The 27,765-nt window shown below is 34.9% G+C and overlaps 1 protein-coding gene across 1 annotated transcript; it reads left to right on the forward strand.

Annotated features, from left to right (window-relative positions):
- Positions 1-1,693: 1,693 nt before the first annotated feature.
- On the forward strand, positions 1,694-27,733 carry cmn (calymmin). The gene is made up of 53 exons (XM_082152601.1): positions 1,694-1,892; positions 3,747-3,797; positions 3,986-4,033; positions 4,687-4,710; positions 4,821-4,874; positions 5,425-5,466; positions 5,632-5,679; positions 6,300-6,341; positions 6,450-6,497; positions 6,643-6,678; positions 7,264-7,320; positions 7,427-7,477; positions 7,767-7,814; positions 7,927-7,983; positions 9,102-9,149; positions 10,126-10,173; positions 10,284-10,340; positions 11,085-11,135; positions 11,414-11,461; positions 11,574-11,630; positions 13,460-13,510; positions 13,803-13,850; positions 13,961-14,017; positions 15,568-15,618; positions 15,903-15,950; positions 16,064-16,120; positions 16,563-16,610; positions 16,723-16,779; positions 16,876-16,926; positions 17,216-17,263; positions 17,376-17,432; positions 17,545-17,595; positions 17,959-18,012; positions 18,168-18,740; positions 19,805-19,930; positions 20,058-20,105; positions 20,323-20,361; positions 20,445-20,504; positions 20,644-20,679; positions 21,440-21,496; positions 21,601-21,666; positions 21,761-21,820; positions 22,156-22,218; positions 22,311-22,352; positions 22,465-22,539; positions 22,628-22,687; positions 22,818-22,877; positions 23,039-23,107; positions 25,294-25,368; positions 25,475-25,513; positions 26,826-27,077; positions 27,252-27,302; positions 27,430-27,733. The coding sequence occupies exons 1-53, from the start codon at positions 1,751-1,753 to the stop codon at positions 27,432-27,434; spliced, it is 3,591 nt and encodes a 1,196-aa protein (XP_082008727.1). The 5' UTR covers positions 1,694-1,750; the 3' UTR covers positions 27,435-27,733.
- Positions 27,734-27,765: the final 32 nt, after the last annotated feature.

The following is a 27,765-nucleotide window of genomic DNA, read 5'->3' on the forward strand; positions in this document are numbered from 1 at the left end:
ATAAAACATACAGAATAGATGGCCTGCAATTCTATGAGTGTGCAGAACAATATAGTGATCTAGAACAATGTCATTATATTACTTTACTGTCGACTCTCTCATGTGGAGTGAGGTTATGTGTGATTCATTCTAGTGAATCAGTTTGTCTTTATTCAATCTCTCTCTCTCTCTCTCTCTCTCTCTCTCTCTCTCTCTCTCTCTCTCTCTCTCTCTCTCTCTCTCTCTCTCTCATATATAGTGTTGGAAGGTCTGATTTATTCTAGCAAACTGAAGTAATTATTTATTGTGAATTGAACACCCCATAGCTCTGGTGAATTGGTTTGTTCAGATGTCTGTTGTAAAAGAACAGATTCCAAAAAGATTGTTCTGTTTTTATATATATATATATATATATATATATATATATATATATATATAGTATGTATTTTCAAGTTTGATGTTGTCACCCTAATTGTGATTGTTAATTTAAATGAATTAACAAATCACAATTAGGATCCGTTCATATTACACTTTAGTTAGGTTTCTTCTACAGCATTTATTAATCTTAGTTTATATTCATTTAAACTTACTAATAGTCCTATTATTAAAATCAAAAGTTTAATTTGCTAACGGACTGTGAACTAAAATGAACCAACTATGAACAATTATATTTTACTCTCTTTTACAAAGATTAATAAATGCTTTAAATAAAATATGTAACAAATGAGATCTTATTGTAAAGTGTTACCGAAACGCCAGCTTTATTTTATTTTATTATATTATTATTATTGTTGGAAAGGCTATAGCCATTTAGTTTACCTGCATCGAAATAGAGCAACTATTGCTGGTTTTGTGTTATTGACTTGGAACCCTGTGTATTTGTTCATTGTGTTTCAAATGTATTGGCGTTTGAGTGACAAGACTCATAGTTTACATAGTGTCTGACTGTCAGCTGGTTTTATTCTACGTCTGCAAGTCAAACCTATAAACGGAGTCTCTTCAAACTCTGTGCCAGACATAAGCCTTTTCACTAGCTAGTGCAGATATAATGGTTTATTTGAAGAGCATACAGTGAACTGCTGTTTGGATGGATGGATTTTTGCTCTGTTGAACATTCACATAGAAACATTATCTGGTGACCACATTGGTTTTATAAAAACACATTTCAATTTACAATTAAGGTTATACTTTATTTTAAGTTGTCCTTGTTTCAGTGTAACAATACATTTAAGTACTGAGTAATATTAACAACGTACTTACTATATCATTCGGTTTAGGGTTAGTTGAATGTGATTATGCATAATTTACTGTTATTATTACAATAAGTAGGCTACATGTAATATAAAAGGACACTAAAATAAAGTGTTACCAAAATTAACAATTGAAATCAGAATAATAAACCAATGTGTAGAGAAAAATCAAGTAAGAGGTAAGTCAAATAAGGAAAGTTAAGTGCAACTTCGTGATAATGAACTGCTGAACTTGCATGATTCCATTAAATACACACTAACTTATAAAAAAGATAATTAATTGGACATGAATTGATTTATTTGTAGATAATGTGATGTATATAAGAAATAGAATGCCACATGTGTCATTTAGTATCAACCCTGTAGTTATTTAGCACATGTGGTGAGGAACATAAAGTTTTATGAGGCCCCAGAAGTCTCTTTTTTGGATGACCCCTATAGAGGAGGTGCCACTGTGGACAAAACCGTTTAAAAGCTCAGTGGAGAACTTACGAGTCTTCTGTCTATGAGCTGTTCCCTGTATGCTTTGGGTTAGGTTTTCTGTCTCTTTCTGTTTTCCTTGTTTTTTCCCCCCTGTAGATCTATCCACAATGTTGAAATGGACACTTCTAAGGATGATGTTATTGCTCTGGATGACCAAAGTAACACTTCAGGGTGGCACAGGTAAGGATGCTTGATGAGAAAACAATGCTCATAAGTACTTAAAATCTGTGTGGATTTGATTGTTGTTTTGCTTTGAGTGTCTGTTATAGAATTACAGGAGTTTTTCCCTTAAGTTATTGAGGAACAAATTAGGTTTATGGCCTGTTCTTGGTGGAGAACTAATTAGTATAAAGACTTCTGAGATGTTACCAGAAAAATATTTCCCATTTATCCAGAAATGACCAGAGAAAGGCATTTCACATTGGATGGTGTAGCTTAAGGCATGTGGACACATTATGGATGATTTGTGATGGTAGCAGTAAGTAAAAAATATATATATTGTAGTTTTGTTTTTTTTTTGGGGGGATTGTCATTTTGTAAGTGCTGGTGGTAACCAGCATCATAAACGGTTATAGTGTTTCTCAAGCATTTCATTAAGATTTGTAGAAGTGAAAAGTCTTTACGAGCGTGTCACACCCACAAAAAAGAGACAAAAAAGCAGCTGTGGTTGCCAGAACTTTACTGTAAAAAAAAATACGGTAGCAACGTTTTACGTTTTTCAGATTAATCTAAATTTACAAATTTAACTTAAAAAAACTGATATTTGATTAACTGAAATAATGATAATATACCAAATTGATAAAATATATATTGTTTAACCTTCATAATATACTGCCAAGTGGCAACCACCTTAAAAACACAGAGGGTAGAGGAAAATAAGGCACATGATGAATCAGTTCATCACAACTAGCTTTCCACAAGCTGAGGTTAATACTAAAATATGGAGGATGCGTAAGATGTTACATGAAACCCTAATGTGCATAACTGATAAGAGAAAAAATAAGAAGAAACCATTATTTTAATTATATGATTTCAGTCACATGATTGTGATTTAAGCGGTTGAGGGGGAAAATGTAAAATGGTGGGGAAACATCAATTGGAGTGAAGATTTTACCTTTATTTATAAAGTCTATTCAGAAAAAAAAAAAACTTGATAGGGCAGTCAGCAATATATAATATGAGGATTACTTACAGAATCCTATAAATTCATATACAACTTTTGATTCTCAGCCCTTTAAGAAACACATGGTTAAATAAACTTTTGATAATAAAAAAATAAAAAAATGCAAATCAATTACTTTTTTTCAAAATCAATTTTTTTAATATACTTATCATACAAGATTTTTCATTAAACTCTTTTTATTTTCATGAAACTTTTTCTTTTTTTTTATAATCAGAATTTGCCCACAGAATTAAACATCCAAGATCTGTTGAGCATTTCAATTCCTGAAACTTCTTAATATTTTGTGAAACATCATTTTCTTGCCAAGGGCTTCTTAACATCAAAGCAAAGTGAGTGAGTTTCCCCTGCAATGCCTGAATCTAACATCTCCCTGTGAGAATTTAATTGTATTACTTGCACAGAATTGCTCAACTTATTCTCTTGCCCCTGCTGTCTCCAGGAACTGCCTGTTCCCTTATGTGTCTAAGATATTTAGACAACAGTATACTGTAAGATGCAGCAGTTATATTAGTTCACGTTACCTGTGAAAATAGTTAATGGAAACAGTTTCATAATAGATCCATCATTCACTTCAAATGACAAAAGTATATTACAAAGCAATTTATCGATATACTATGGTTTTATATAGCAATGATGCTGTATTCAACAGAATATGTGACGTGTCTGTATACATTCTAAACCAACAATAGAGCTTCCATAAATTTCAGCTATATTTGTTTGTTGACATTTAATTTTTGTATTACATTTTTTTTATTGATTTTTGTGATTCTTTAAGTTCAATTAAATATTGTACAGGACATTGTCATGTCAGAGGATAACCTCCTGTACATTTTTTTTTCTGTTATTATAAGGGTACCAACCTCAAAATCCAAATGGCGGTGCAGTACAAATGTCACCAGGAGGTAATATCAATCTTTCTATGTTGATGTACAGTAAACAACAGATTCAGTGCATAGCCATTTCCGTTAGTCATTCTGAACTAATCCAAGTTTGTGAAATTATCATGCAATTTTTAACATGATTTTCTGGTATTTTCTGGCAAATATTCAGCTTAGAAAAATGTGATAACCCACTAAATCTGTATTTTCAGGTTATGGTGTGGGTCCAAATAGCAACTCCGCAAATATGAAAGGAAATGGTAAGCAAGAACAGAATTTATACTAATATACTTGGTTTTTGATCTTTTGTGAATAAATATGCCAGTCAGTTAAGGTTTTATTCACATGTTTTGTTTTATTTAGCTTGGTTTGCTGAAATATTTTATATTTAGCACATCTATTTGTGTGCATGCACAGCAGTTTTGTTTATGGTTTTATAAAATGAAGTATATTTACATATTTATTTACATAATCAAGGAAACTTCTTTAACAAGGATCTTTCTGTCTCTTGATATAGTTATGTACATTTGGACATTTTATTTTGTTGATTATTTTGGATTCGGATGGATGGATGGATGGATGGATGGATGGATGGATGGATGGATGGATGGATGGATGGATGGATGGATGGATGGATGGATGGATGGATGGATGGATGGATGGATGGATGGATGGATGGATGGATGGATGGATGGATGGATGGATGGATGGATGGATGGATGGATGGATGGATGGATGGATGGATGGATGGATGGATGGATGGATGGATGGATGGATGGATGGATGGATGGATGGATGGATGGATGGATGGATGGATGGATGGATGGATGGATGGATGGATGGATGGATTGGATGGATGGATGGATGGATGGATGGATGGATTTTTATTTAAATGTTTTCTTTTTATTATTAGGTTATCCTGTAAACAAAGGTACAGGTAAGCCCAAACCATGAAATGCAGTATGTGATATGTAATATACAATATAATGAAGTGAATCAGTTCCGAAATTTGAATAAATCATCATACACCTGTCTGTTGTCTTTTAGGTTCTTATGGAAGTGCACAAAATAAGCCTGGATATGGAGGTCATCCTCCATATGGTATGAGCTTTTTTTTTTTGCTTGTACTGTAGCATAAGTACATAATCAGGTTTTCCTTTTTTAACATATATTTTTTGATTGTTATAAGTTGGAACAGGCATGGGATAATGGTGTGTGTGTGTACTTTTTCAACTATTTTTGTGAGGACCTGTTTAAAATCAGAGGAACTATTTTGTGAGTTTGAGTTTTAAACCGTGTGTGTGAGAAAAAAAAAAAGCAAGCCCAGCCCAGGGGACAAAATGCAATGCAAAAGTATGTAACTCAAGGTACTTTTTTGTACTTTTTTTTTTTACAGAGTAATGCAATATTGTAACACATTACTTTTAAAAGTAACTTTCCCCAACATTGTTTAAAGGCCTGTTTGAGGGTCAAGACTTGGTTTTAGGGATAAGGTTATACTTATGTTAAGGGTAGATTTAGAGTAAGGGTTCATGTTAGGTGCTTCGTTGTACTTTGTAGGGTTAGGAGCTAGAGATTGCATTGTGTCAACGAGTGTGTGTGTGTGAGAGAAACTCTAATTGCACTACATTCCTGTCATTTATTGTTACAGGTAATGGGAATGGGAACGGCTACCGAGCACCGTCTTATGGGGGTGAGTTTAATCTCAAGAGTCAATGTGTTAGGTTTGTGCATACAGATTGTGCAAATGTACCCATTAAGAATGTGTACAAACACCATTGTGTTTTGTTTCAGCATATACAACTGTTGTCATTGTGTGTTTACTTTCATTAAAAAGTCTGTTTAATATTGTCTGAAGGCTACAGCAATTTAATGGGCACTCATCCCCAAAAAGGAGCTGGTCTAGGTAAGTCTTATCTTAATATTCTCTTAAAGATTAGGTCACCCTGCAAGGTCTTATGTTTTACTTGCTTTCTTCTGTGGAACACATGGTATATTTCTGAAGAATTTAGGAGACTGTGGTCAGTTTTGGGGTTAAAATCAAGAACCATAAGCTACACCATCAATATTTTGTCAAATGAAGTACATTTGTACATACCAACCAAATAGTTCTACCATATTTATATGTGAACAATGTTTGTTTTTTTCATAAGTGGAAGCAAAATGTATTGATCACAGGGATTGTTGTAAGAGTATGGGGTGCATGTGTGAGAATAGCATATTATTTTTACATTACCTTTATTAGGCAGTATCAGAAGAACCATTTTTCTCTTTCAAACACAGTCAGTTTGAAATGAAATCTAAAGATTTAGCACTGCTTATTTTCAATACAAAATCTGACAAATTGGCAGTAAACTATCATTTGATATTGCTAAAGAAATCTAGAAATGTAAAACAGTCTGGTAACACTTAAGCAACAATCCTTTTACCACATTAGTATTTACACTATGTTTGCATTATGAATGTTTTGATAACTGTTTTCTAGGTTGAATTGTGTATAATTATTTTTCACCTCACTTTCTGCAGGATACACCAATGTTGGGGCGACCAAGACACAAAGCAAACAAGGTAGAATTTTATTTTGTCAACTTCCTTTTCTGTAATCAACTATATAATGTGTCTGTAACTGAGGTAACCGTACAACCTCTAAACTGATTTGGGATTGGTTTTGTTTAGGACATGGAGGATATCCTAATGGAGGTGCAGCTAACCAGCCTAATACAGGTGATTATATTGGATGTTTAAATAGATTTGATTCTATAGTGTTATTATTACAGTGTGGAGAGTACTCAATTCTGATAAGAACTCAGGATATTAAACAAGTCTAAAAGTATTTTTCACTAATTAGGCTCTTCTTTTCAATGTACAGGGTATCCCAATGGTGGAACCAAGGGACCTAAACCAGGTAAATGTTGTGCACATTTAGATTAAGGTAACACTTTGCAATAAGGTTTCACATTAGTTAACATGAACAAACTATAAACAATATACTTAGTTAATTTCAGCATTCACTAATACAATTGTAAGATCAAAAGTTGAATCTGCTAACATAAGTTAATGCACTGTGAAACAACATGAACATTTAACTAACATTTAACAAAAGTTAATAAATGCTGTAAAAATCTATTACTCAATTTTACTTAATGTTTGTTAATTTATTTACTAATGTTAACAAACAAGACCTATTGTACAGTGTTACCTAGATTAATAATCTATATTACCGGTGGAGGAGTTGTTTATTAGGGGATAAAGCACTAAAGGTCTGTATTGTAAACTGAGGTAACTGGAGAACCTCTAAACTGATTTGGGATTGGTTTTCTTCAGGATATGGAGGATATCCTAATAGAGGTGCAGCTAACCAACCTAATACAGGTAATACACTGGATGTCACCGGCTCTAGTGCAATTATTACAGTGTGGAAAATACTGAATTCTGAAAATAACTAAGGATATTACTCTGGTTTATAGTATTTTTATTTTATTCTAATTAGGTTCTTTTCTTCAAAATATGGGGTATCCTAATGGTGGAACCAAGGGACCTAAACCAGGTAAACTATTTTTGTGTATGTGTAATGCGTATTTTGTGTTTTTTTCCCCTTTGTCTGATTTTTTCTGTATCATTTGAATCTTTTGTGTGTTGGGTCTGCTTAAAAGGATACGGAGCTCAAGCTGGACCCTCAAATGGACAAGGATCCAAGCCTAATGGTAAATAGCATGTGATTATTACTATTATAAAACAGTTTTTGTCTCTAAATTCCAGTTGGATGAGCCGTGTTCAAAGCCACTGTAAAATGTTATATCTGCACACCATTAGTTTGACTGCACATAAATTATTTCTTTATAATATTCTAACTGTATTTTAGAACCATTTAGATTACTACTTTGTATTATTGGTAGAGAAGTTGTTTATTAGGGAATAAAGCACCAAATGTCCAAATTGTAAACTGAGGTAACTGGAGAACCTTCAAACTGATTTGGGATTGGTTTTCTTTAGGAAATGGAGGATATCCTAATGGAGGTGCAGCTAACCAGCCTAATACAGGTAATACACTGGATGTCATTTGGCTCTAGTGCAATTATTGCAGTGGAAAATACTGAATTCTGAAAAGAATTGAAGGATCTTACACTGGTTTAAAGTTCTTTTCTCTAATTAGGCTATTCTCTTCAAAATATGGGGTATCCTAATGGTGGAACCAAGGGACCTAAACCAGGTAAACTATTTTTGTGTGTGTGTAATACGTATTTTGTGTATTTTTTATATTTTTTATTTTGTCTTATTTTTCCATATCATGTGACTCTTATGTATGTCGGGTCTGCTTCAAAGGATACGGTGCTAAAGCTGGACCCTCAAATGGACAAGGAGCCAATCCTAATGGTAAATAGCATGACATTATTACTATTACAAAACAGTGTTTGGCTCTAAATTCCAGTTGGATGATCTGCATTCCAAGCCACTGTAATATATATCCGCACACATTTAGTTTGCCTGCACATTATTTGAATTTCTTTATAATAGACCAACTGTATTTTTGCCACATTTAGATTAATAAACTGTATTATTGGTGAAGAAGTTGTTTATTATGGGCAAAGCACTAAAGTTCTGTATTGTAAACTGAGGTAACTGGAGAACCTCTAAACTAATTTGAGATTGTTTTTCTTCAGGATATGGAGGATATCCTAATGGAGGTGCAGCTAACCAACCTAATACAGGTAATACACAGTAATAATTGCACAAGAGCTGGTGACATCCAGTGTGGAAAGTACTGAATTCTGAAAAGAACTGAAGACCTTACACTGGTTTAAAGTATTTTTTTTTATTCTTCTAATTAGGCTCTTTTCTTCAAAATATGGGGTATCCTAATGGTGGAACCAAGGGACCTAAGCCAGGTAAACTAAGTTTATGTGTAATGCGTATATTGTGTATTTTTTCCCTTTGTCTGATTTTTCCTTATCATTTGAATCTTATGTGTGTGGTTTGCTTCAAAGGATATGGTGCTAAAGCTGGACCTTCAACTGGACAAGAAGCCAAGCCTAATGGTAAATAACGTGTGATTATTATTACTATTATAAAACATAGGTTTTAGCTCTAAATTTCAGTTGGATAAGTCACATTCAAAGCCACTGTAAAATATGATCTACAAAGACCTTTGATTGCACATTCATTTAGTTCTTTATTAATAAACCAACTGTAGTGTAGCCCCATTTAGATTAATAATGTATATTATTAGTGGAGGAATTGTTTATTAGGGGATAAAGCACTAAAGGTCTGTATTGTCAACTTGAGGTAACTGGAGAACCTCTAAACTGATTTAGGATTGGTTTTGTTCAGGATATGGAGGATATCCTAATGGAGGTGCAGCTAACCAACCTAATACAGGTAATACACTGGATGACACCAGCTGTTACAATCTGTTCTGACACACACAGGTTGAAGATCCAAACACAGCCTTTATTTAGGGTTATCCACAGTCATAATTCATAAACAGGCACAGGGTGTAAACAAGGTCCAAGAAACACGAGCAAACAAGGTAATCCAAAGAACAGGCAAAATATCAACACCATGAAACCAAGAACCAGGAAAGAACGCTCAGAATTGTAGTTGTAACCCAAACAAGACTTTGCAACGAATGAGTGGAAACACAGGGCTTATAAAGGCAGAGCTAAACAAGGTAATCACACACAGCTGAACAGAATCACACATAATGAGCCAGGCAATGGGTACTGGGAAATGGAGTTCATGATGAGGTAGCAAAGGAGACAGAAGAGAACACCAGCTCTAGTACAATTATTACAGTGGAAAATGCTGAATTCTGACAAATCAACTGAGGCTATTACACTGGTTTTAAGTACTTTTCTCTAATTAGGCTCTTCTCTTCAAAATTTGGGATATCCCAATGGTGGAACCAAGGGACCTAAACCAGGTAAACTATTTTTGTGTGTGTAATGCGTATGTTTTTTTTTTTGTCTGATTTTTCCGTATCGTTTGTATCTTATTTGTTTTGGGTCTGCTTCAAAGGATATGGTGCTATAGCTGGACCCTCAAATGGACAAGGAGCCAAGCCTAACGGTAAATAGCATGTGATTATTACTATTATAAAACAGTTTTTGCCTCTAAATTCCAGTTGGACAAGCCACATTCAAAGCCACTGTAAAACATAATATACAAACACTTTTGATTGCACATTAATTGAATTCTTTATCAATAAACCAACTGTAGTGTAGCCGCATTTACATTAATAATTTATATTTTTGGTGGAGGAATTGTTTATTAGGGGACAAAGCACTAAAGGTCTGTATTGTAAACTGAGGTAACTGGAGAACCTCTAAACTGATTTGGTATTGGTTTTGTTCAGGATATGGAGGATATCCTAATGGAGGTGCAGCTAACCAACCTAATACAGGTAATACACTGGATGTCAACGGCTCTAGTGCAGTTATTACAGTGGAAAATACTGAATTCTGAAAATAACTGAGGATATTACACTTGTGTAAAGTACTTTTCTCAAATTAGGCTCTTCTCTTCAAAATATGGGGTATCCCAATGGTGGAACCAAGGGACCTAAACCAGGTAAACTATTTTTGTGTATGTGTAACGCGTATTTTGTGTATTTTTTTCCCTTTGTCTGATTTTTACGTATCATTTTGAATCGTATATGTGCTGGGTCTGCTTCAAAGGATACGGAGCTAAAGCTGGACCCTCAAATGGACAAGGATCCAAGTCTAATGGTAAATAGTATGACATTATTACTATTACAAAACAGTTTTGGCTCTAAATTCCAGTTGGATAAGCTGCATTCAAAGCCACTGTAATATATGATATCCACACACATTTAGTATGACTGCACATTAGTTAAATGTCTTTATAATACACCAATTCTAGTTTAGCCCCATTTAGATGAATAATCTGTATTATTGGTGAAGAAGTTGTTTATTAGAAGGTAAAGCACTATAGGTCTGTATTGTAAACTGAGGTAACTGGAGAACCTCTAAACTAATTTGTGATTGTTTTTCTTCAGGATATGGAGGATATCCTAATAGAGGTGCAGCTAACCAACCTAATACAGGTAATACACTGGATGTCACCAGCTCTAGTGCAATTATTACAGTGGAAAATACTGAATTCTGAAAAGAACTGAGGATATTACACTGGTTTAAAGTTCTTTTCTCTAATTAGGCTCTTCTCTTCAAAATATGGGATATCCCAATGGTGGAACCAAGGGACCTAAACCAGGTAAACTATTTTTGTGTGTGTAATGCATATGTTTTTTTTTTTTTTATCATTTGAATCTTATGTGTGTGGTTTGCTTCAAAGGATATGGAGCCAAAGCTGGATCCTCAAATGGACAAGGAGCCAAGCCTAACGGTAAATAGCATGTGATTATTACTATTATACAACAGTTTTTGCCTCTAAATTCCAGTTGGACAAGCCACATTCAAAGCCACTGTAAAATATGATATACAAACACTTTTGATTGCACATTAATTGAATTCTTTATCAATAAACCAACTTTAGTGTAGCCTCATTTACATTAATAATTTATATTTTTGGTGGAGGAATTGTTTATTAGGGGACAAAGCACTAAAGGTCTGTATTGTAAACTGAGGTAACTGGAGAACTGATTTGGGATTGGTTTTGTTCAGGATATGGAGGATATCCTAATGGAGGTGCAGCTAACCAACCTAATACAGGTAATACACTGGATGTCACCGGCTCTAGTGCAATTATTACAGTGTGGAAAATACTGAATTCTGAAAAGAACTGAGGATATTACACTTGTTTAAAGTACTTTTCTCTAATTAGGCTCTTCTCTTCAAAATATGGGGTATCCCAATGGCGGAACCAAGGGACCTAAACCAGGTAAACTATTTGTGTGTGTCAGTGATGCGCGGGTTGATCCGAAATGAGCGGGTGCCTGCGGTCACCCGCGGTTACCCGCGGTTACGAGTCATCCAAAAATATTTTTAATGATATTCGGGTCGCGGTCGGTCGGGTCGTTTGAAATAAAGATGCCAATTAAACCTTTGTAATTTATATAGTAGTATAGAGAGCATAAGCGGAGTGGAGCGGTGAGAATCTTCGCTCATCGCTCACGGAACTGTCCACCCCTCCGCTCCCCCGCTCAAAGCTACATCAGGCCGCTCCGCTCATTATCGCTCGATCAGCGCTCAACGCAGTTTGATCCGCGCTCCACTCAAATCGCCCCCCGCTCGCTCCAAAAAGGGGAAAAAAAATCTATATGTAGCCTATATCACTGTAGCTTAGACCACAGCCTTACCTCCTAAAGAACTAATGAGCAACAACAACATTTTTCAAATAGAAATGTTTTATTTCAAATGACAAATAGGCCTATGTAAGAAGGAATATAGCCTACACAAAGTCCTGTAAAATTAAACGAATAAATGGGCCTAATAATATGAATAACAATTATATAAACAAAAATATAGCCTACATAAAAATTTTAAAAGTAAATTTACTATTAGGCCAGAATTTTGATAAGTTAACTTTTGTGCAACGCGCACGATTAAAATTTAAATGGGCTTATATCCATTGTACACACAAACTGCTGTAAAATAAAACGAATAAATGGGCCTAATAATATAAATAAAATTTATATAAACAAAAATATAAAATAAATATACATAAACGTTTTAAAAGTAGGCCTAGGCTAAATTAACTATTAGGACAACATTCTTATAACTGAACTTGTGCGCAGCGCGCAGGATTAAAATTTAAATGGGCTTGTATCAATTGTTTGCATTTTACGCTGTATTTAATTTAGGCTACACTTTAAGTTACCGTATTCAATTTGCTAACCTTTTGCTTTCTTCCCAGCGTGTTCACATATCACACTGCATGTTTTCGAGAGATGTGTCTTTTTAGATTCCAAAATTAATCTTTAGGCCTACTGACTGAAACGATGTCGTTTTCTTCTACCACATAATAGTTAGTTTTACACCTGTATGACTTCTTATTTTCCTTTTTGAAGTAGCCTACTTTTTGAACTCCATTATTGAGCCGAGTTTTGACTGAAAATAGAATCCATCTTGCAGTCATCAACAGTAGACTGAGTCAGGCTTGACTGAGCATGCTTCAGAATCTTGGTGTGCGCGGAGCGAAATTGGAGCGGGAAATAGGGCGACGCTCCATCCTTTTAAAAATGCCGCTCTGCGTTCTGTCCAAGATCCGCCCGCTTGCTCCCGCTCCACTCCGCTCACATGCAATTTTCTATGAAATACATAGGCCTACACTTTATTGGCTGAATAACTGGCGCGAAGATGACGCACGAGCTCAGTCTGCAGGTAGAGATGGAGGCGGCAAGAGAAAAGGTGAAGACTGGGGAGTGGAAGCTCCGCAAATACACAAACAGAAAGAGCAAAGTTGCCGAAATAATTAAAGATAATGACCAAAGTGCTGGCTTTGTCATGTGTATTTCTTGCTATGCATTTACTAGCCTACTTTTAAAAAATGCGGGTCAGGAAGCGGGTCGGGTACAATATTTTCTTTCTTTTTTTTTGCGGTCCGAGTTGCGGGCGGGTTAGTTGAAAACGTCGGTCGGGTCCGGGTTGTTTATACATTGACCCGCGCATCACTGGTGTGTGTGTAATGCGTATTTTGTGGGTTTTTTCCCCTTTTTCTGATTTTTATGTATCATTTTGAATCTTATATGTGTTGGGTCTGCTTCAAAGGATACGGAGCTAAAGCTGGACCCTCAAATGGACAAGGATCCAAGTCTAATGGTAAATAGCATGACATTATTACTATTACAATACAGTTTTGGCTCTAAATTCCAGTTGGATAAGCTGCATTCAAAGCCACTGTAATATATGATATCCACACACATTTAGTATGACTGCACATTAGTTAAATGTCTTTATAATACACCAATTCTAGTTTAGCCCCATTTAGATGAATAATCTGTATTATTGGTGAAGAAGTTGTTTATTAGGAGGTAAAGCACTAAAGGTCTGTATTGTAAACTGAGGTAACTGGAGAACCTCTAAACTGATTTGAGATTGTTGTTTTTTTCAGGATATGGAGGATATCCTAATGGAGGTGCAGCTAACCAGCCTAATACAGGTAATACACTGGATGTCACTGGCTCTAGTGCAATTATTACAGTGGAAAATACTGAATTCTGAAAAGAACTGAGGATATTACACTGGTTTAAAGTTCTTTTCTCTAATTAGGCTCTTCTCTTCAAAATATGGGATATCCCAATGGTGGAACCAAGGGACCTAAACCAGGTAAACAATTTTTGTGTGTGTAATGCATATTTTGTGTTTTATTTTGTATTGTTTTTGTCTGATTTTTTCATTATCATTTGAATCTTATGTGTGTGGTTTGCTTCAAAGGATATGGAGCTAAAGCTGGATCCTCAAATGGACAAGGAGCCAACCCTAATGGTAAATAGCATGTGATTATTACTATTATAAAACCGTTTTGGGCTCTAAATTGCAGTTGGATAAGCCACATTCAAAGCCACTGTAAAATCGGATATACAAACACATTTGATTGCACATTAATTTAATTCTTTATTAATAAACCAACTGTAGTGTAGCCCCATTTACATTAATAATGTATATTATTGATGGAGGATTTGTTTATTAGGGGATAAAGCACTAAAGGTCTGTATTGTAAAATGAGGTAACTGGAAAACCTCTAAACTGATTTAGGATTAGTTTTGTTCAGGAAATGGAGGATATACTAATGGAGGTGCAGCTAACCCATAGATATCATATAATAAAGGCTAGATGTCTCGTCCGCGCTGCTGGCCATTGGAGGTCGACGTCCGCACACGGCGGCCATCTTATCACAGGGTGCTCGCTCACTCACAACATGGTGCATGTACTTTTAAATAACCATAACTTGCTCAATTTTCAACCGATTTTCAAACGGTTTGGTTTGTTATAAACGTCAGAGATGTAGTTATGACACTGCATACATATGAATAATTATAACAATGGACTTCCATATGAAAGAATTATAGCCACGTTAATAACGTTTGTAAGAAACCAAACCGTTTGTAAATCCGTCAAGATTTCAGCGAGATAAGAGGATTTGTGTGCGTGCTGATCACTCACCCTAATTCACAGCTTCCCTGTGGTAAGATGGCCGCCGGTGATGCCGGAAGTGACTCCGCCGTAAGACATCTAGCCTTTATTATATGATATCTATGCAGCTAACCAACCTAATACAGACCCTGGATGTCACCAGCTGTTACAATATTCTCTGACACACACAGGCTGAAGATCCAAACACAGCTTTTATTTAGGGTAATCCATAGTCATAATTCATAAACAGGCACAGGGTCAAAAACGTGCAAACAATCCAAACATAAAACAAGGTCCAAGAAATACAAGCAAACAAGGTAATCCAAAGAACAGGCAAGACTTGCAGTGAATGAGTGGAAACACAGGGCTTATAAAAGGCAGAGCTAAACAAGGTAATCACACACAGCTGAATAGAATCATGCATAATGAGCCAGGCAATGGGTACTGGGAAATGTTCATGATGAGGTAGCAAAGGAGACTGAAGATGACACCAGCTCTAGTACAATTATTACAGTGGAAAATGCTGAATTCTGAAAGGAACTAAGGACATTACACTGGTTTAAAGTACGTTTGTCTAATTAGGCTCTTCTCTTCAAAATATAGGGTATCCCAATGGTGGAACCAAGGGACCTAAACCAGGTAAACTATTTGTGTGTGTGTAATGCGTATGTTGTGTATTTTTTCCCCTCTGTCTGATTTGTACATGTCATTTGAATCTTATGTGTGTTGGATCTGCTTAAAAGGATATGGAGCTAAAGCTGGACCCTCAAATGTACAAGGAGCCAAGCCTAATGGTAAATAGCATGACATTATTACTATTATAACACATATTCTTTGGCTCTAAAATCAGGTTGGATAAGCCATGTTAAAAGCCACTGTAAAATATATATCTGCACACCTTTAGTTTGATTGCATATTAATTGAATTCTTTATTAATGAACCAAATGTAGTGTTGCCCAATTTAGATGAATAATCAATATTATTATTGGTGTAGTTTGAGTAAAGCACTAAAGGTCTGTATTGTAAACTGAGGTAACTGGACAACCTCTAAACTGATTTGAGATTTGGTTTTGTTCAGGAAATGGAGGATATCCTAATGGAGGTGCAGCTAACCAACCTAATACAGGTAATACACTGGATGACACCAGCTCTACAGTGTAATTATTATGATGTGGAAAATACTGAAATCTGAAAATAATGAGTATATTACACTTGTTTAAAGTACTTTTCTCTATCTAGGTTCTTCACTTCAAAATATAGGGTATCCCAATGGTGGAACCAAGGGACCTAAACCAGGTAAACGCTTATTGTGTGTTATGCATATTGTGTGTATTTCTTTTTGCTTTGCATGATTTTTCAGTATTATTTGAAATCGTTTGTGTGTGTGGTTTGGTTCAAAGGATATGGCGCTAAAGCTGGACTCTCAAATAGACAAGGAGTCAAGCATAATGGTAAATACCATGTGATTATGTATGCTATAGTTTTGGCTCTAAAATCTAGTTGGATAAGCTGTTTTAGAAGCCACTGTAAAATTTGATATTCACACACCTTTGATTGCACATTGAATTCTTTATTAATAAACCAACTGTAGTGTAGCCCTATTAATAATTAATTATAATTAATAATGTATATTATTGGTGGAGGAATTGCTTATTAGGGCATAAAGCACTAAAGGTCTGTATTGTAAACTGAGGTAACTGGAGAATCTCTAAACTGATTTGGGATTGGTTTTCTTCAGGATATGGAGGATATCCTAATGGAGGTGCAGCTAACCAACCTAATACAGGTAATACACTGGATGTCACCGGCTCTAGTGCAATTATTACAGTGTGGAAAATACTGAATTCTGAAAAGAACTGAGGATATTACACTGGTTTAAAGTTATTTTCTCTAATTAGGCTCTTCTCTTCAAAATATGGGGTATCCTAATGGTGGAACCAAGGGACCTAAACCAGGTAAACTATTTGTGTGTGTGTAATGTGCATGCTTTTTTTTTCTCTCTCTGATTTTTCCATATCATTTGAATCTTATGTGTGTGGTTTGCTTCAAAGGATATGGAGCTAAAGCTGGACCTTCAACTGGACAAGGAGCCAAGCCTAATGGTAAAGAGCATGTGATTATTACTATTATAAAACATATGGTTTTTGGCTCTAAAATCTGGTTGGATAGGCTGCTTTTGAATCCACTGTAAAATATGATACCCGCACACATTTGATTGCACATTAGTTGAATTCTTTATTAATAAACCAACTGTAGTGTAGCCCCATTTAGATTAATGATGTATATTATCGGTGGAAGACTTGTTTATTATGAGTAAAGCACTAAAGGCCTGTATTGTAAACTGAGGTAACTGGAGAACCTCTAAACTGATTTGGGATTGGTATTCTTCAGGAAATGGAGGATATCCTAATGGAGGTGCAGCTAACCAACCTAATACAGGTAATACATTGGATGTCACCAGCTCTTGTGCAATTATCACAGTGTGGATAATGCTGATTTCTGAAAAGAACTGAGGATATTACACTTGTTTAAAATATTTTTCTCTAATTAGGCTCCTCACTTCAAAATATGGGGTATCCCAATGGTGGAACCAAGGGACCTAAACAAGGTAAAAAAAAATATAATTAAAACAAAGGTTGTGTAATGCGTGTATTTATTTTTCCTTTGTCTGATTTTTCTGTATTATTTGAAATCTTATGTTTGTTGGATCTGCTTCAAAGGATATGGTGCTAAAGCTGAACCCTCAAATGGACAAGGAGCCAAGCCTAATGGTAAATAGAATGACATCATTACTATTATAAAATTATATTTGTTGGCTCTAAAATCAGGTTGGATAAGCCATGTTCAAATCCACTGTAAAATATGTGATATCCGTGCATTAAGTGAATTCTTTATTTATAAACCAATTGTAGTGTAGTCCCATTTAGATTAATAATTTATTTTATTTAAGTTTTTATTAGGGGTAATGCACTATAGGTATGTAGACACGTGTTGTTTTTTAATATTCTACCTTTTTAAAACCATATTCAACATATTTCAGTGTATAGAATATTAGGTCCAGTTTTAAACAAACTCACTTTACATCGTCAAATGTAAAACCTTCAGTTATAACATACATATCTTGTGATCTATAGGTTATGGTGTTCCTGGCTATATGTCAAAAGGACCTTATAAAGCAGCTAATTCAGGTAAAATCTTGATTATTTGAAGTACATTTTATTTACTTCCTCCAGATGACATGAATAGAAGTTCTGTAGAAATGCATGTTATGTCTCGGCATGTGAGTTTGCCATATTGACTTGTTGTAAATGTAAATTTGTAGTAAAATTGCTTTGGCTTCTAGGTTATATGCCTGTGACAACTGGAAAACAGGGTGCTTCCAGTGGAAAAGGACCTAAAGGGGAGATTTTAAGCCCTGAGGGACAAAGTCATCTCCCGGTAACATCTAACACCAAGGGCTTTTTACCACTATCTGGACATGAGCCAAATACAGGATTACTTCCAGAACAAACTAAAGACCTTCCACCAGTTCTACAACAAACAAAGGGACAACATCTTCATCCACAGGGCAAAGCCCCCAACTCTATGGCACCTTGGCCTGCTCCAAAGCCATTTATGCAAGGTCCCGGTTCATATAAACCTAGTAAAGCTTATAAACCAAAACCAGTTGCATCAGTAGTCCCTCAATCAGTTTCTGCAGAATCAGCTCCCATTCCTCAAACATCACATACAGTTGCACTAGAGCAGGAACAAGTCCTTTCACAGGAACAAAACATAAGTCCAGTGTTACCACAAGACCGTATTTATTCACAGGCACCTCTAGTGCCAGAATCAGCTCAATCAACTCCAGAGATGCAACAATCCAAGATTCAGTCAAAGCCTGTGCCTCAAATGAAGAATCCAATGACAAATCCTGGTAAACTTTTATAGTTTCAAATTAAAATCTTAAATGATACCCTGAAACCATATAACAGCTTGAAGCTACACCACTTCTGCAACATTTAACTAATTCACAACCATAAAGATATTTTCTATAACTGTATAACCCTCTTTCTCCACTTTTCTGCATCAATTCACTTCTGCTCTAGCTTTTGTACTAATCTGGTTTATTCATTAATCCAGTTCACCTGACAAATTGTTCTGCAAATGTTGCTCACATTTATAAATTATTTGTGTTATTGCAGATAAATTGTGATTAATGTAAATTTTATCTCAAAATGGCTAATGGATATGTCCTATAACTATCAGCACTTACCTTCTGCTGTCAACTTGAAGTCAAACATATTCTTAGCTCTTTTTCAACTAATCTTTGTGTGGTGTTGTAAACTTTGGTGCTAAACTCTACTTTGGCACTACATATAGATTTTAGAGCCATTAAATGTTTCTACATTGGATTGATAGTCTTCACAATTTCACAATGAGCAAGTAGACTTAAAGTAGGCTGAATTTTTATGTTCTGATTTAATCAGTCCATTTGGGAACAAGCAAATAGGTGGACATTTTTATCCCTACTACATTTCTAGAAGATGGCTGTGATGCAAAGAATATGTTCAGTCATTGATTAGCATAAATTCAAACTATCTATTGTACAAATTGTTCATAAATGCATGCTTATGCATTTATAAGAAATGTGGGGCATCCATATTTACCCTCCACCACCCGAAAGTATTAACAGATCTTTAACAAATTAACTAGACATATTTAATAAAACATGTACAATGTGAATCATACAAAAACAATGTTATTAGAAAAAAGTAAGCATGAAGGTCCGTCCCCAACTCCTAAAAATACGCATTACTTTAGCGTAAGCGCATCGTATGAAAATGTACGAACGAGATTGTATGAATTCATTCGAATTAGCCACATTCGGCAAACCGTAACATTTTTTAAATTGGGATCCATTTTGGAATTTTTCTTTTGGAATCATTCTCCTAACAATTTGCTTTGTAATATATTATGCATGTATTACAACTCTGATAGTGATATCAGGGCATCTTAACTGGATAAGTAAATTTAGTTTATTGATAACTTGTTTGTTTTCTACAGAACTCGCTGGTCTCGGACAACCAAATGGACAGGTGCAGGGAGCTATACCTTCAAAGCCTGGTAAATCCTAAATAATAATCCATCGATATAACATAAAATCACATTAAATTAGCTGGGCTCTTATAACCCAAAACTACATTTGGATCAATAAAAAACGATTTAATTGTTGAAATATATATTTTTTTAGATTGTGGACCTGGAGGACAACCTAATGGACAATGGGTCAAACTTCCAAGTACTGGTGAACTCTCATTTTCCCCCCACTTGTTTATTGTCATATAAATTATTAAAATCAAAACATTAAAATCTTAATGTTTTAAAGACACCATTCAATAAAAATAAGATATTTTGTTGTCCATTTTAGTCCATGTCAGTTTGCTTTGACTTCAAAACAGTTGAGAAGACGAAGCAAAAAATAAGCATTCAATCTAAAACTAAAATGTGGTTTTCAGGGTATCCAAATGGAAAAGGAGAAGTTGCATCACAACCAGGTGCATTCAATTCCATAAACATTAACTATGCATCTAACCATAACAGCATTTTTTAACCACTTTGGATAAAAATATTTCACTAGGCTTTGGAGCAGGAATGGGTGGTTATCCAGCTCATGGTATGAACAATGGCTACAAAGCAGGTAAAGCATTACAAAACACATTTTATTGTAATTATTGTAATTATTTTCACTTATTAGTTGGCTTCATCTTTATCTGTTTAAAGCTGTTTGCTTGTCTAAAATTATGAAACATTTGGCCCTCATTTTGCCGTCTTTACAGGTTATGGAGGCTATGGAAACAAATTGAAAAATCCTGGTTGGAATATTTCCTACTTTATGGATATTTCAAATATATATATTTTTTTACATGGACAGAATTCACATATGCATTTATTAAATATATGCTTTAGTCCTTGGGTGTCAATAGTTCTCGCTTATCGGGCTTATGCCACTCTGAATAATGCCTGAACTTCGTATTTTGAGCACTTCTTGCGTTGTTTTTTTGCCTCTTCACGATGACTTGCTTAATATAGTCCCAATTTGTAAGTCGCTTTGGACAAAAGCGTCTGCTAAATGACTAAATGTAAATGTAAATGTAGTCTGGGCCTTTTTAGTGCAATACCTTATCCTACAACGAAATAAACAATAAAGAGATATCGATAAATATACATTTAGATATTAATGCTTTTAAGTTTTGCTTAAATAAATAAATAGGTCTCCGTTTCAAAACTTTGAGAATTTTGTATTGTATTGTAATGAGTTTTGTATAAACCAAGTAAAATTACAACCGTATCTCTGTGAATAATTACAGTACTTTCTTTACCCTTGTGACTCAGACTGTAGTTCTGCTTACTTTTAAACACTGTATTCTGCCTGCTATTTTTTTTTAAGTGAAACAGTATGCCATATGCTACGATAAACGTTTCACAAAGTAGTATCCTACATTTCACAAGACCTGTTTAATTGAATTTGTGTGTAGTACGTTTTTTGCCCTCTTGTTTTCTGTGCTAGACATTTAGAAGAAACCGTTTGATTCTTTATTCATTAATATTTACTCTCGTCTGTTACTCTGATAGCTGGACCACAAGGTGAGCAACCAACAGGATTTAAGGGAAAATCTCAAGCGAAATATGGTTAGTCTGAGAAAAATCCTATCAGCTCATTTTAAAACGACTCATCAAAAATGCTGCACACTTACTTTTACTCCGTTTTCATAAGCAAGGTCCTATTTTTACAGGAATTGGCGGACTTCCATTTGGTGGTTCCCCCAATGGATATCAAACAAACCCCTCTGGACAATATGGTATGCTATCTTTATAATATTTGAGTTAGTATTAACCCTAACTGTAATCCTGACTTCAGTAAAAGTAAAAAAAAAATCCTGATCTTTCTCATAGGTAATGATGGTCAGCGCTATGGAGCCAAACCCTACAATCCTAAAGCGTTAGGAAAATACGGTGAAGATTAGATGCTTTGATATTCCTTTACACTTTTTCATAATTGTTTGTATGCGTTTATCAGTTGACAGGCAATCTGTAGCATTGCACTACAGATTGTGGTAGAAATTCACATTTACTTTAATAAAAAATATATATTTGCGATAAAACACATTTAGTTGTGAAATATTTACATTTTTCAAAATGTATGTTTAAAAATGTTATTCTTTAAGATCTCTACTTCAAGTCAATATTTGATAGAACAGCTGACATGACAATTGGGAACCCTTGCATCTCAAAACATTATATATAATGCTGTTAAATACATATAATTCTGTTCTCTGACCCCAAAATAGGACATGGTAGTTTACCGTACAACTCTCAGCCTTTACTTCCTGAATCTGTTGCCAAGTCCCCTGGTAAATATGGTAAGTTAATAAAGAATTTTGTCTGATCATACAGCACATCTTTTTTTGAAGATATTGTAAAGTATAAGTTTCTGTATTTTCAGATTTTGGAGGGTTACCCTACAATGGCCAGCCACTTGGATATGGTAGTGACAAATACTTTGGCAAATCTAGTGACTGTTATTTTTTTTCCAACTTATATTGTCTTATTTCTACAAATTATGACAGTGAGTATGTTTTACTGTAATTCTCTCTCAGGACAAAAGAGTCTTCAATATGGTGGTCAGCCACTTGATCTCAGGCCTGATGCTGTGTCTGGAAAATATGGTGAAGGTGAGTTATTTTTTTATAGGTAATGAAATGACAAATGTCATAATATTACTGTACTGATAGGTATGTCCATCCTCTCTACTCTCTGTAGGTTCTCCAGAATCCTTGTATAATCCAGAAACACTCAGTTTCGGTGGCGATGCTAACTATGGTACGATTTTTAACTTACTTATTGATATTCTAGTTTAAAGATCCTTTTCATCATTGCTTTGTATGTGAATTGTCGAACGGCATACAGAAAGTAATAATTGTTTTGGCTTTATTAATTAATTGGCTTACAGGTAATCCAGCAGTGTCATATGAACTCCTTGGCCCAGTGACTGATGGACAGTCTGTTGATGGTACGTTCATCTCCTATTTATTTAGTACACTATTTATTAATCAAGCAAGAACTATTGAAATACTTTGTTGTAATTCCATAAGTTAAATGAAGAAAATGTTAAATGAAGAGATTGTTATCATTTGAATTTAAACTCAAAGTTTTAATGCTATCATTTTTCAGAAAACCGAAGCCTGGAGGCTTTGCATCAAGGTCCTGAGATTGACGGACAGAAATCCATTGACCAATATGGTTAGTTGTATTTTGAGATATTCAGATATCTATGTTCATTTAAGTTAGGCTGTGTTACACTTTCGCTACTGAAAGCTACATTACATTTTTTAGCAACAAGGTGATAACTTTGCTGTTTTGGAAGTAATTCAACTTCACTATAGAGACGCTGCACAAACACAATAATTCCCACACCGTCTCTTTCTCAAATTCAAATAAATGTAATCTTCCTGCACTTTATTTTACTTTAGAATTCCAACCCATAGATAAAATAACAAATAGAAGTACTGTTACCTTTATTTACTAAATATAACTACTATTTGTATCTGTTCAGTCAAATTTTGAGCTGTCAACACCAATAACTGCTTTAAATGATCCATGCCAGTGATCATGGTAAGCGGAATAATCACATTTTTGATTGATTAAAGTCAAAGAACCACCTGACGACAATTAAATAAATTAGTTTTAGATAGCCTGCGGCCATTTAAAACTTGAGGGTTGACCATGTACAGGAATTGGCAGACTTCCATTTGGTGGTTCCCCCAATGGATATCAAACAAACCCCTCTGGACAATATGATATGGTATGCTATTGACTAAAAGCGATCACCAATGAAACAATTTGCTACGTTCACACACTGCAAGTCTTAATGCTCAATTCCAATTTATTGCTCAGATCGAGTTTTTTGGTATAGCTGTTAATATTGTTGTTTTAAATGTGGGCAATATCAGATTCCAGTGTGAACAGATCATGGTCCTGAACTGACATATATGCGTAAAAGAACGATAAAAAGACTTCACGCAGCAGGACGTGAACATGGAGGACATTAAAGTAAGTGATTACGCATTTATTTATTGAGTTATTTGCTGCGGAACCCAGTGAATTTATGCGCAGGCAATATAAAAAAAAACTAGTACTGGTCAACGATTAATTGCGATTAATCGCATCCAAAATAAAAGTTTGTTTACATAATATATGTGTGTGTGCTGTATACAATTATTTTGTATATATAAATACACACACATGCATGTATATATTTAAGAAAATTGTGTTATTTATATATAAAATATTTAGATTTATATATAATATAAATGTATAAATATATATACAGTATATACATGCAAATATCTCTTAAATATATACATGCATATGTGTGTATATACAAAATAGTATACACAGTACACACACATATTATGTAAACACAAACTTTAATTTTGGATGCGATTAATCGTTGCCCAGCACAAAAAAAAAAAAACAGACAAGGATGCGAAAAAAAGAGCAGTTTTTAAACATTTATGATGTTTTGCTTGTATATAGAGCTGTCGTGTAATACTTGTGAGCTCTGACACATCACTGTCCTTCACTTGTCTACCTTTCGCAGTTACTGTCTTGATAACTTCGGGTAGCTATGTAAAATCTTTGAAGTGACTCCCATGTGCGCAGAATTGTGACGAATGTTGACGTGTAAATCTCATGAATTCCGATATGACTGTTCAGACTGAGGTCACATTGCAAAACATCAGACCTGTATCGGACTTAGGACCACATATGGAAGTGGCCCAAATCAGAATCGAAAAGATCAGATTCCATGTGGTTTGTGCTGTTCACACTGTCATGACAAAAACAGATCTCATATGAGCAAAAAATAAAAAAATAAACGTTCACACTGCAAGCCTTATGGCTGGTTCACACAGAACACTGTTTTGCTGTTAAAAATGCAAGAAGCGAGCAGTGGAATGGGGAAAAACCGCAAAGTCACGAGATATTATTACAAGTTATTTTAACTTAAGCACCGTGTTTTTAGAACACTGTGTCATGCGTGAGATGCAAAACGCAAGCGCAACAGTCAAACACGTCCTTCTAATGCATGTTTACATAGAAAAATAATGGAAAAGTGGTGCAGTGGAAATGTGGAATGGAACTGGTCATGTTACTGAACTGAACCACATGCACAAAAGAACACTAACAAAGACAGCTCGCAACAAGCTGTCAAATGGAAGAAAACATGGAGGCCACTGAAGGACGCAGACGAGGATGAGGAGAAATAGAGCAAAGTTTTTCTCGAATAGTTTTGCCTCATGTTTCACCTGTATAGAGCTGTCACCGTAATATTTATTAGTATAACAGCTCACTGTGCCTCCACTGACTAACTTTGCTGCCGTCTACCATATTCACATATTCATTCTGTGTGTTTGTGCTTGATTCAGGAGATGGAGAGGTTCCAACCCATCCTGATGCTCCAGGAGCTGGAGATGCAAATGCACAATCCATTGAGAAACATGGTAAAAGCATTTTTTGACACTATGTATATCCACCAGTGTGTAAATCTGCATATAAACTATGGTGTGTAAATCTGCATATAAACATCTCTCACTCTCTATGTTCAAGGAACTGGGGATTACACAAATGGAAGAGTACAACCAGAAGGTAAAAGTAATGTTCAAAACTCTGCTTCTCTGAATGTTGTACTGTATTTACAGATTTTTTTTTTTTTGCAGGATTTATTAATGGTGCCGACCAGGGTCAGAAATGAACTTTTCCATTAAGGGCAATATTTCCCCCCCTTGAATGTATTTCCAGTGACGTTTTTTACCTTTAAGCCAATTTTTATTATTACCTCATTAAATATATCTGTGTTGTCTTTGTCAAATACAAAAATGTAACGAATTACTTCAGTCAACCAGAATACTGTTATTATTAGCATCAACAAAAGCCATCTTTACACTGCAAAGGTGGAACTAAGGCTGCATCTGACAGCATTTATTTTTATGTACACTGTTTAATGCTACTCAAAGGTGGCATACATGTATTTACACAATAATTGCATAAATAAAAAGCCTACATAAATTATAAAATAAAATAAAAACTCATTATAGGGTAAGGCTGCAATATTATGAAAAATCATTATTGTTGATAATTGGTTTTGATATTGTGATAACTAACTATTCATTTTTATTGATAGAATACATACAAATTTGTAAACAAATGTGTGACTTTGTAAAGTAATAGTGAATACACATGGCTTAAATAGACAGAGCTGACCAGATAATGAAATACAGGTGGAAGTAATCAAACCAAAATGAGTCCAGGCAATGGATTATGGGAAATGTAGTTCATGAGATAAAGCAGATGGAAGTGTCGTCCTCTGGTGAAGATCATGGGCACTCCAGCTGGTGGTTGTTTATTGCTTATTACACATTATAAATTCAATACTTCACATTGGTTATTTTAGTAGCATGAACAATAACAGTTTATTCCCAGTTTTAATATCTATCTATAAAAAAAAACCTTCTCCGTCTCTGAAGAATCCATCTTCATCTCTTATCGCAAAAACTATTATAATCACTAAGCTGTTTACACTTCTAAATGAATGTCTTGCATCATATCTGCACTTTGTTGTGTATGATGAGAGAATTGGTGAGCGTGCAGAATTCAGCGCCCGCTGAACAAGACTCAAGATTCGTTTTCAGCCGTGAATAATCTAAACGCCTCTGATTGGCTATTGCATTTATAAAATCAACAGAAATGTGATTGGTTATAATGCTCAATGCTGCAAAATGATTTCACTTGAATCGCAACAGTCGTAATTGATTGACTTGAATTGTAGAGGGGCATTTTTGGCACTTAATCTTAAATTTGCGGGACATTTTTGTTCATTTTGGTGGCATTTTTGTACCAAACCCAAAAATGTCTGACCCTGCTGCTGTTGAACTATCGTCCCATATATCGTCCCCTGCAGTTGTCTCATTCCCTGGTGTTCCCACTGTGGGCCCCGCTCCTCACATCCCTGCTGTCACCTCATTGGATGCCACCCTTTCACTGGACGGCTCCTCAACGGTCCCAGTCTCTGTGCCTGATGTGTACGCTGTTCCTGTCTCACCCATAATCCCTCAGCCTGAGCTGCCCTCTCTAATGCTGCCACCACCACAACAGATCCACATCCAGCAGCACCTCAAGTTCCACATCCAGCCCAATGGCGACTCCCAGACAGGTAAGATGCCAAAAAGTGGGGCGGAGCTATCAAGATAATGGTGTGATCCTTTTGAGTAAGGGCATGTTTGTTTTGGTGATTTCAAATTTCAACAGGTTTCTCAGTAATCGCTTGCTGCTCTATTTAGCCATATTTTTTAACTTTGTGCATTTAAAAGTTGGTTCTTTTTAACAGGAAAGGAAGGCAAATACAAATTGAGTGGATTCTTTGGAAATAAATACCAAGGTAAGGGTAATGTGTATAGACATTTAACATTAATAAAACTTAAAATAATAATATATTATTATTATTTTATATATGAATAATAATAATGTGGCTTTTTTTTCTAACCCATACCTGCTTTTTTTCTTAGGATAATTTTGAAGTGGATGTTCATGCTGCAAGAATGTGTATCTTCACTTGATTGCTCTTTTATTTTTATTTTTACACAATGTTTCTGTGAATGTTGTAAATTTTCTGTCATTTTATTTGAGTATTTTGTTCTCCTTGTATTTTAATGTATTGTTAATATGTGTTACCTTGCCATAAAAATAAGCAGCTGCTTGTATAATTATATCTGATGCATATTTTTGCTTTTTAAATTCCACAAAAATGTTTCTGGTATTTTATGCATTTCCGTTTTATGTAGAGATGTGTGTGTGTTTTTTTTTTTTTTTTTTTTTTTTTTCTAGAAGCCACTGTTATTTAT

This window comes from Leuciscus leuciscus (assembly GCF_965113295.1).
Source record: "Leuciscus leuciscus genome assembly, chromosome: 21".
Lineage (NCBI taxonomy): Eukaryota > Metazoa > Chordata > Actinopteri > Cypriniformes > Leuciscidae > Leuciscus > Leuciscus leuciscus.